This window comes from Primulina tabacum, chromosome 6 (genome assembly GCF_025594145.1).
Source record: "Primulina tabacum isolate GXHZ01 chromosome 6, ASM2559414v2, whole genome shotgun sequence".
NCBI lineage: Eukaryota > Viridiplantae > Streptophyta > Magnoliopsida > Lamiales > Gesneriaceae > Primulina > Primulina tabacum.
Genome location: NC_134555.1, coordinates 4,722,370 through 4,734,072, shown reverse-complemented (window position 1 = coordinate 4,734,072; position 11,703 = coordinate 4,722,370). Strand labels below are relative to the sequence as shown.

Genomic DNA, 11,703 nt, shown 5'->3' with positions numbered 1-11,703 from the left:
GATGGATTCCGAGACCGGGCTTGTAGCCCAGTGGTCTCACCCCCTGCCAGATTAGCTGGCACCCCAAGTTCGAATCCCTCCTCCACGTGTGTTATAATAGAAAAAAAAAAAATTATGATGGATCCCAGCTGAACAATGAAAAATTAATAATGAGATTTGAATTTCATGGATTTAGAATTTTTGTTAATATTATTTAAGAATCAGAATTAATAGCTTAAATTAATATTTGATATTTAAAAAAATTACTTTATTCATTTTTTAAAATTAATAATATTTAATACGCAAAATTTTTTTTTCAAATTGTTTATAAATATAAGAAAAATATATGTTTTCTTTAAATAAATTTTGTAATAATGAAAATTTATCAAGATTAAACTGAGATAAAGCAAAGATAAATTATATTTTTAATATTAAAGAATAATCGAAGATAATGAGCACACACAAAAAAAAAAAAAAAAAAAAAGAATTCACATAATTTTTAAAATATATAATATTTTCAATTATATGATGAAGTATGGGTGAAGTAAATGTATTGTTTTTTGAGAAAATGATATTCCATGGAACCAACTACACGGTAATTATTCGATTCTAGTAACAACCATATTTTTCCCCAACAAATGAGGTTTTCCATAATCAATGGTCTGTGAGCGGTCGGAGTCAAAAGAGTGGGAATGGCAATTAGACTAAGACAATCAGTGTAAACCGTCCCATCCATGCATTCCGAATGTGATGTAATGAAAATTACACGAAATAATGATAATGGACATTGTATTTGTATGTAACCATCCTTCATGACTATACCATGATGTCACGTTGGAACGATTGCAACAAATTTATCTTCCAATACAGCACTCTTCTCACTTCAAGAAAATCATAATATTCGACACTTCTCTTACAGAAAATAGAACATGCGAATCAAATCAGGTAGCGACAGGAGAAGCACCAGTTCCAGAAACAATTACCAACCACAAATATGTTATGATCCAAAGCAGAAACGTGTGGAATTTCTTGAAAATGGGTCCTGTTTGAGGTAGGAAAGCAAACGCATTGCCGAATGTACCTGAATCAAATTTGGATAAAATTTATTTAGCCTAATAAAGCTCTTCTATGCCATATCATATCATAGTAATACCAGATTTGGGCTCCAAAGGATATATGTGAGCCGGTAGAAGCTCATTGGCTTTGGTCAATAATTGTATCAATCATTAGCTAATGTAAGAAGTTAGTGAAAATATGTCCAATGTGAATATTATTTTCCTCATAATGAGAGTCGAATAGCCAACCCACATTCTTAGTTATACTGATTTCCATTGTTTCAAGATAATAGTACAAGTCTAAAACACCAGACTCCAATGAGAACCTCCTAAGCTTGCTGACCCACTGGCAGTGAACACGTGTATTAGAGATCATTAGAGACAACAAATGGTAGATACAGCCAATGGAAAACCAAGAATTGACAAAAAAGTGTTAAAACTCCAAAAGACGACACCCACATCGCAATGCACAAAGATTCACAACATTATAGAAACCCTCACACCAATGTCAAGAGAATTAGACAATAAGCAAACATCACGAAACAATTTCAAGCGTCATAACGAAAAATTTTGGCTTTTTAAAAAAAAAATCATGGGTATGAGTTTAATCGAGAAAAAAGAAAACTTACCGAGAAAAAAGCGTGGTTCAGAGGAACAGTCTCTTCCATAAAGTCAGTTCCCTTTCCTTTCCCTTCTGGCCAGATTGCCTCTCATTAGAATTAACATGAGCATCTCCATAATAAAGCTGCAGGCCGGCATCAAATCCAGAGAGGAGCTGGTGGTGATTCTCTACAGGCACAGCTGTGCCGATTAAACAACTTGGAGGTCCGTCTATGGGAGGAAACCTCTGAAGTTGAGGCAGCAGAGACGACGAGGAAGAATTGGACTGAAGGGTCCCCCTGTTAAAGCCTGCAAGGCCTGAAGAATTAGCAGAAGAAGACATGGTGAAATTCAGGTTGTATGCGTTACTTCCGTTTTGGCTGCTACTGTTGCCGTCATTTTTTCCTCCCACGGCGACAGCAGCATTGACAACTGAGACGAGGTGGTCTGGGACAAAGGATAAGTGTTGCAGTTCTTGATGGCTGTCCGCTCCTAAACTGAACAGTGGTGAAGCCACAACCGTTGCTGGTGGGTCAACTAGCCCGCTTGTGAGGTAATCCATAGGAGCTGAGGAAAACTGCCTCAGAGATTTTTGAAAGAAATGTGACACGTTTGCAGCACCACGGCCACCTCCGCCGCTCAATAGTTCAGTAAAAGTAGGGTGGTAAATTGTGTTCAAACTAACATGTGAAGTGTTTTCCTTGTCTCTTTCTTCCGCTGAATTTCTTTTGTTGGCCTGGTTCCAAGCTTTGATCCTGCTCTCAGATCTGGAAAGCGATAAGCCAGAACCTTCACTAGCTTCAGAAGGACTACTGCAGGCCGAGGATTTGGAGGCTTTTTGCTGGTGATGATGGTAATTCTGACCATCGCCACTGTACATGTCCATTTCAGCTGAGTCGAACACAAGATTATCACCACCGGCAGTGATAGACTTCTTTTCGTCGCTCAGCTGCTTTGGGCTGCCGGGAAATAAATTGCTTATCGGGGGCAGCTCCTGAATGGAACTCGCAGCGGCTTTCAGCAGCCATTCCACCGCCTTGCTTGGCTGATCGTAACCCAAACGATCTTGCAAATCATAGAATTGGATTGCAGTGTTGACGGAAAGCCGCACCCGGCGGTCTCTAAGCCCCTTCACCGTCAAAACTTTGCTGTGCCTATCTTTCCCAGCGGAGGCCCTCGAAACCCTGACGATTCTTGAAGAAGGCCAGCCATAGAACCTACCAACGGCACCGCCGATATCTACAACACGTGCGGCACTCCGCCTTTTAGGCTCTCTCTCTTCCTCTTCATCTACGTTACTCTGAACATCCGCCTTTCCACCAGTACTGCTGATTCTTGGAATTTCAACTACCTCCATACCACCACTTTCATTCCTTTTCTCAAGACCCTCTTACCTCTTTTGCTTTCTTATGGATCTTATCAACTCAGAAAGATAAAACAACAAAAGGATAGTGACAGAGAAAATTCATGATGAAAAAGATCAGATTTTCAGGATCAAGATTAAGAGAGCAAAAGAAAGAGAACTTTTGGTGTGCAGCTCAGAGGAAGGGTGTGGGTATTGATGTCCTGTCCTTAGCATTGATGACGATTACACAGCAATTTGGCTTTTGTAGTGACACTTTCATAGGATATACTTTGACAACAGAAATATTATGAACAAAAATTAAAACCAAAAAATTCTGGCATAACATATATCAACATCAATAACAGATAAAGCTCTATGTGGAAATAAAGCAAAAGACCAAAGCCTGTGTATATGCTCAGAACTGCCTTGACTCAGCACTGAAACAACACAAAGGAATAAACGGTACCCACATCCAACAAAAACCACAAAAAATAAAGAAGGCGAGTGAAAAATCATATTTTTACTAGACTTTAATATCTGTATTTAATTTTGATATATTTCCAGACATTGGGCTGAATAATTAAAATAATTAAAGCCTGGCTGAAACTATAAACGTCAGACATTATTGCTATAAGTATTAGCTTCAACAACTACTAATAAAATCAGTGTTTTTTTTTTCTGATTTCTGAATAATAATTGTTGATAGTTTATTATAACCATCAGTACTAATAAATGGTATTGTCTCAACTTCTACTCCGTTGGCGTTTGGTTAGAAAAATTATCGAGAGTGATTAATAAAGCAATTTTATTATACATTTTTACCCGATCTGCTTATGTGTGTGTCAGTGTGTGTGTGTGTGATTAAAACGTCAAGAAAACTACATATTCAACTCTAGATTCAGAAAAACAAACAAACAAACAGAAGTCCAATCGCAGCAAGTGAATTTCTCAGCTTGTTTCATGAAAATAGATTGTACGAAGAATTTTCAGAAACAATAATAATAATAACAACAACAACAATGTTCTCGATACAGTCACATAAAATAGAATAAGAAATAAAGACGTGCACGAAATTGAAGCAAATTACCCTGATTTGCGGTGGAATTGCTTCTCTAAATTCAAGCATTCCGAACTTCGAAACACCTTCAAAAATCTCGAAATAATGCTCCGCGAAATTCATGGAAAGACAGTGAAAAATTAATGGGAATTTCGTTATGATATGGAAAAGGAAATCAAATGAGGTTAGGCCATTGCCTGAAATTTGGAGGGGAAATTGAGATTTATTATTAAATTAAATATAGAAAATGGATTGAAGCAAATCACCAGGTTTATCGGGGGAAGGACATATACGTCGCCTCGCCTCGCCTCGCCTCTGTATTCTCAATTTAACCCTTCCATTCGTTCCTATTTACATTTTCTCGCTCACAATCTCCACTTATATCTTGTTTTTCTATTATACGCGTTCATCGGTCGGTTCGATTCGATTTTTGTTTTACAAATATATAATCTGATATCTGATCGATTTTTCTTCGGTTCGGTTCAGTTTCTACCTAATGATTCGATTATTTTGGTCGGTTATTTCGGTTTTGATACAATTATTTAAAATAATAAGAAAAAAATATTGTAAAATATACATGTTCTCTTTTTACATGATTTCATAGTAAAAAACATTTAATTATAAAGTCATTACATAAACAACAATCAACTAAATATTATTCAAAATAATTCATCATTCACTGATTTCATCTCAAAAAATATATAATAAAAATAAAATTATTAATTTAATGAAATTTTGGTTTTTTCAGTCGGTTCGATTTTGACATATATAATCCAAAATCGAACCAAATAAATTTCGGTTTTAATATTTATATCCGATTATAAAATTTGATTTTCGATTCGATTCATTGTTCGGTTTTTTCGGTTTGGAGTTTCTAGTTTTTCAATTTTATCGAAACTTTGAACACCCCTATTTTCTATACATATTTGAAGACTTCCTTTGATGGTTTCTTGCAAATCTTTTTATTTTATTGTTTTGAAATAACGGACCATCTTCGACTCATTGCACTACGTTGTGTATCATATTAGTCTTGCACCAAATCATCTACAATCAATTACACTACATTTTGTACTACAATAAAATATTCTCGTAATATTCTATTTTATTTCAAACATTAATATTCATATTTCTTAATAACTGTTTTTAGAAAATAAATTTAATATAAATTGGATTGGGCTTCGCACTATTAAAATCAAACTCAAAATATGTATGAGTACAGTAAAGCCCAATCTAAGTACAATGATACTGATGTTGGTCCAGCCCAATGAGATCGGACAATTGCAAGTGGAGAAAATATTAATTTTTGTTAGATGCACTATGATGAGTTATGTCTCAGTTAAATTACTTGTCTCACAAAATTGATCGATTTTATCGTATTGGCAATCATCGAAACCTCCTGCAACTATACTGCCAAAACCCTCCCGGAATTTCACTAATAGAATCTTCCGGAAACTTCTACCTCGGCCGCCCTTGGCTCGCGGACAATTCTCCAGATTGAGCGACTTATGATGAGCTATGCTCGATTAGATTACTTAACCCATAAAATAGCTCATCTTTATTTAATTTTTTGTCGTATTCTTTATCAAGGCTCGTAAATTCAGTTAGGTAGACAGAGATCAAAACCCAAAATCCTATGGAGAACATATAATCCAAATCTCGAATAATACCGGTTTTTGGTCGGTTTGTGGTGTCTAGAATTCGCTTTCATTGTCAGACTTTTCTTTCGTGTCTAAGAATACGACACAGAAAGATCAAAGTCTTCTTCGATAGCTATTGCTGAGAGTTAAGTTGTAGCCTCTCGTGACGATTAACTCTTTCTAATAAAACAAAATTATAGACTTTACGATTTTTATTATATAAAAAAAAGTTAAACTAAATGTTTCATTATTAAATATCCAACCTGTCGATTAAGTCGCGTGAAGATCGAGTTCTTTTATATATAAAAAAAATTATAAAGACAATCTAATTATTCAATGCTTAACTAGGTAATTTTTTTTAATACTTCAAAAAGATTAGTAATTTTTTTGTGAGACTGTCTATCCGTGATACGGGTCAACTATATCTATATATACAATAATAAATAATATTTTTGACATAAAAAGTAATATTTTTTATGATATATCTCACAAAAGTTTTGTACACAGATTTAATAATAATCCTTGTCTGATTGTAATAAACTACATAAATAAATAATAATAATAAATTCTAAACAATCATTTAAATATCATACATTATGTCGGCAAAAATTCCATCTACATTTCTTTATTTTTTTAAAAAAAAAATTAATAGAACATAAAAAACCAAATGAATCATATATATAAAATTATGAATAATTATTTTGAAAATAGTTAGAGTTTTTTTTATTTGTAATTATTATTTGGATAATGTGTAGGTTTTTTATATATATAAAAAAAGACGCGATGAAACTAAAAAAAATTTATAATTTGTAGATATAATACGAGAGTTTTTAATTTTTTTTATTAATAATTTAGCAAGTATATTAAATATAAGTGTGATGGCTACGTAAGAGTAGGGATGTAATCGAGTCGAGCCGAGTCGAACTCTTGAATGTTTGAGCTTGGTTCGTTTATAATCGAGCCGAGATCGAGCTTTATTTAATGAATACTATGCATGGCTCACGAGCTTATTCAAGCTTTTTATCGAGTATAAACAAACTTAATAAATATACATTTAAATTTTCGTTAAATTAATTAAAAAGTAAATTATATATTTAAATAAAAATATATTATTCTTATTAAAATCTGTAAATTTATTATAATAAATAAATTTAATATATTTTCTATATATTTCATAAATAGTATGCAAAATCAATAAATCAATATCAAAACTATTATTTTTTCATCTAAAAGATTACTCATGAACTTACCAACGAACATGTTCACGAGCTAACGAGCCGAATACTGTAAAGCTTGAGTTTGATTTGTTTATCTTAACGAGCTTCATTAAACGAGCTCAAACGAGCTTTTATCGAATCGAGTTTCGAATAACTAACAAACGATTTGGTTCGTTTACGTCTCTGATATCGATATTTCTATAATAATAATAAAAGTTATTATGTTTATTTGTTTCAAATCCATAATTATGTCGTGTCCTTGTCACAATATGTTAACTATAGTGTAGACAAAGTCCTACAATCGGTTGATTAGAGCTTTCTGACAATTAAATGTGCATCCGACGAATTTGTACCTTATTAAATAGAGTCCCCCACCCCCGCACTTGTTTATATAATAATTCGATGTGGGGTATGGGTAAGGTAAATGAAATACGATGGTAAATATAGTAAATTAGATTATTTTCCGGATATATTACATATGGGCAAACAAATTATATAATGTATATGAAAACATATTAAATTGTAATATTAATATATATACTTTTTTTTGTTTATGTTTATGTAGTTCTTCAATGTTAGTAGTTTAGGAAAAAAAATTAATGAAAAATGTCATCAAAACATTTTTTGTGATACTTTTGTCACACATTGGTTTGAAAATGAAAGTTGAAAATTCTTTATAAAGTACTGCAGACTTGTGTAGCAACTTGGTTAACCATTTTCGTAAAGCGAATACGAATTCGAAGTGATTTCTATATGTATCTATTGATCAAGTCACACATGCGCGGGCCTGGGCCAGGGGCGTGCAAGAAATTTATCAGGGACGGTCACAAGCAGTAACACCGAGAAATAAGTTATATACATGACAAAATGCTACGTGGATGAGAGCCGCCTCTTGAATATATGGGACAAGTTGAGAAAATAAATGCTTTCTAAAAACAAATAACCAGAATAAAACTTTAACAAGAAAGCAAAAAAAAAACGTGATGTCAAAAGGGAATCCACGAAAATGATCTTCAGTCAACTTCTTCACGAATGTTGTCTGCAGATGTTCCCAACATTTAAGGCAACACGCGATCACCACTCTTCAAAAAAACAGCAACGGCTTATTGAATTTGTTTCTCTGAAAAACTTCACACCGTGCACAAGTGCGTGTATGTATGTATTATCGAGAGAGAAGAGCAGCACAATGAAGTCATTGGTCTCTTATTTATAGATGTAGACTTTTATCTCCACAAGAAAGCCTATTTCACAAGAAAAGTAGAGTTTTATTAGGAATAAACTCTTTTTAAACACTACTACCATATCTTATCAATTTATTATCACAAATAACATATCTCCGAATATATTTGAATGATTATATCATTATCTAAGAAAGGCAAAATCATATTAAATATTAAACTCAATTAGATTAACAAGAAAACATAATATTAGGGAAATAATTTAAATCAATAAGATATATCAATTAAAATTAGAAATAATATTTCCCTTCAATCTCCCCCTTTTTGCTTTTCTTGGACAAAATGAGATCAAACTCAATTATCAACTCCCCCTGAGTTAAAGCATTTCTCTCCCCCTGAACAAGCTACAGACATCAACGATGTTGTTAGAAATGTTGGCAACATTCGGAACCACACCTGCACAAACTTTTTGTTATTTCCATTAGGAACATAATAACAGACTAAAAAGGCTAACCACATAATTAAAAATAGCTAAACACTAAAAAGACTAGAAGCAGAACAAACACCAAAAAAAACATTCAAACATCCTCATCACCCTCTTCAGCCTCTTCATCATCATTCGCATCCTCATCATCCTTGGTCCCTGATGGACCAGCCTTCGTTTGATCATCATCATCTCCCTTTTTTTGTCCAGGAAAGACTGCTACCTCCAAAATTAGCCGAAAGTTTCTAGCCACAGCTTCGTAGTAGGCAATGTCTGTCTCGGCTTGCTCAATCAGGTGCATGGCATGATTAATAGTGGCATTGGCTTGCTCAACCTTTGCCATAGCATGAGCAATATGGGCGTGAGCATCTGGGACAGAGATCATGATGTAATCAGTAGCCATTTGAGGAGCATGAGGGCTCTGCGGTCTAGTAGGTGCTGCAGAGGGATGACTGGGCTCAGTCCAAGGAAGATCAACCTTCCGATTGCCCTTGAAAAAAGCAGGAACTATCTTCAGCAGTTCACTGATATCTGTGGATTGTTCGGTGATGTCCTTAACAAACCCCTGTGAGTCCAGGATACCGTAAATTAGAGAGGGAAACGGCAGCTTGGAGGATTTCATCCCTTCATCAGCAAACTGCAGCACTGTCTTGAAGACAAGCCTTCCGAAGTTCAGAGTGCAGTTCCCAATTGCAAACAGTGTGAGGGCCTGAGACTTTGTGACCACCATAGTGTTGGTGGTTGGGGTCCAGTTGCGGACAGTGACCTTGTGAAGGACTGAGTATATTGACGTAAGATTAGCAGCCGAGACTTTATTTGAATGGGCAGGGAACTGGCGAACCAATCCACCAGTCAGAACAGAAATTACTTCATTAAGGTCCTGTTGAGGTCCTTCATCAATGTTAGGTGTGCCGTAGTGAGCATTGATGACTTTAGGATGGAAATTGTACACCCTGTTATGCACAAAAATTCGACCAAATTTAGGTGATCTTGCATCTCCTACACTGGATGAAATGTTGGCATAGAATTCCAGTACAGGCTTGCGACTGAATGGTAAAACAGCAGTCACTGTAGACATCATTCCTCGTGACTGGAGGAACTGGATCAAATTGTTCCTGGAGAAGGCGTCCTATGTCAATATTACGTTCTTCAACAAAGGCCCTATTAGAGTAGACAGGACCATTGTGAGAACGACGCTTCAGTATAGAACTTGGTGTTGAAGCTTCTGTCCAGATCATAATCAGTGAGATCAGTGTTGTCCTCAGTGTGGGCAACATCCTGTTCAGCAGGCTCATTGTCCTCAAAAGCAACATCTTCTTTGGCAGCATTATCAGTAGAACCGCTAGAGTCAGGAGAACTTCCAGATTCGTGGGGAGCAACAGGGACAGCAGACGCGTTAGCTTTTTGATTTTTCAAGTTTGCCATAAATTGGGCCAATGTGATTTCCTCTTCAGTAGATGGTGAGGGCTTTCGTGGAGGAACAGGGGGTGCGTCCTCATCAGATTCAGTGGCTTCACTGGACGATGTATTACTGGCCTCAGATGGAGGCACAGTGACACCAAGTTCATTAGATTTCCTTGCTTCATCAGTCAGATGTCTTTTCTCCTTTGCAGGTTCCACCTTCTTACGAGCCACAAGTTCATAATCTCCGTCATCTGAGTCATCTCCCGAGGTTTCTGCAGGATCAATCAACGATGGGCGAGTGGAGGGCTGCCCCTTGTAGCGAAATCTCTTGTCTGGTGTGAGATCAGGGTTATACCCAGCTTGTCTCTTCGATCGGCGTACATGGGGACGTGGAGGATCAAAAACCTATATTATTGGCAGGATTGTCAAGATCAATCGCATTTCCTGGCTCGCCTGGGAGAATGATTTCCAGTGGCGTGGGTTGTTCAGCAACAGGGACGATTTCCATAGAAGAAGCTTCCATAGATGTTGCTGGGGATGTTGGCTCTGTGGGAGCAACATCATCCGTGTGACCCATTTCACTCCGGATAACTGGGGATCATAACCCTGTACTACCATTGAATCAAAGTAGATTTTAAAAAATGAGGAGGCTAGAAACACAGCAGAAAGATTACAATGCGATGAGAGAGAATTTCACAGAGGGAAAATTCTAGAGTTTGAATAGTTAATAAGCAGATAATGATGAGTTAGGCGGTGTAAATCAATTAGGTAGCCATGACTGAATAGGGCAACGGTAACAATTTCAGTAACTGACTCAATCCAACGGTAAAAAAAACAACGGGCAGAGGAACTAACCGTTACTACCTTCGAAATTTACTGTGATAATTATGAACAATTTTTAAAAAGATTTCCAGAACCAGTACTCATTTCTAATTTAGCACCACTAAACATTGGGAATACATGAATTCGATTATCTGCAGAAACTGGATTTTTATCGTTTTTTTTTTTGTTGAATTACTCATGTCCTTGTGGCACAGCAATATTCACGATAATATGTTTATGCATGATCTAATTATGTCTAATAACAGAATGTAACATAAATGTAAACATATGAGCAAATATAAGATATGTGTACAAATGAAGTGTTGTCTCAAATGTTGGCAACATCTTCTGACAACACGCACAATTCTAGAAAACAAAAAACTTTCAATTTTTCTTCACACTTATCAATTTTCTGATCATAGAAATGGCAACTCCCACACTAGAAGAACAGTCTTCAATGGACTCCTCTAGGTAGCTTTTTCCATTTTCTTCTATTTCTGTGTTCGTATTTAGAAGGAGTAGCTCTCACACTTAAAGTCCAGCCTTCATAGGGCTACTTTAGGTAGCTTTTTCCATCTTTCTTTCTAATCACAGACCCAATATGATAATATTTTAAACTCTAGGGTAGCTTGTCTCATTGATTGAAGTCAAGTGACCATTCTTCAAATCTTTTGTGACTAGGTTCACATGTAAAGGTGTGAAGTTTTAAAAGATAACAAGGAATTGTACGGCATCAGAAAATTATGCTTACATGAGTTCAACACAACATATCACACTATGAATGCAATGTAGTATGCCTAAGCCCTAAAAATGCACATGCAAGTTAGGTGTTGTCCGAGATGTTACAACATCTATGAATGATTAGGCAGAACACATGCTGAGAGATTTCCTAAGGTTGGAGAATATCTCAAAATCTAATGCTTTG

The 11,703-nt window shown here is 35.6% G+C and overlaps 1 protein-coding gene across 3 annotated transcripts; it reads right to left on the bottom strand.

The window, feature by feature from the left end:
* Positions 1–668: 668 nt before the first annotated feature.
* LOC142548903 (transcription factor TCP2-like) lies at positions 669–4,292 on the bottom strand. 3 transcript variants are annotated; one of them, XM_075657538.1, is made up of 3 exons: positions 4,067–4,292; positions 1,664–3,267; positions 669–1,060 (listed from the first exon to the last, which is right to left on the bottom strand). In XM_075657538.1, the coding sequence occupies exon 2, from the start codon at positions 2,989–2,991 to the stop codon at positions 1,681–1,683; it is 1,311 nt and encodes a 436-aa protein (XP_075513653.1). In that variant the 5' UTR covers positions 2,992–3,267; positions 4,067–4,292; the 3' UTR covers positions 669–1,060; positions 1,664–1,680. The 3 variants fall into 3 exon arrangements, with proteins under 3 accessions (XP_075513653.1, XP_075513652.1, XP_075513651.1); XM_075657537.1 differs by having other exon boundaries at positions 1,664–4,122; positions 4,234–4,250; XM_075657536.1 differs by having other exon boundaries at positions 1,664–4,292.
* Positions 4,293–11,703: the final 7,411 nt, after the last annotated feature.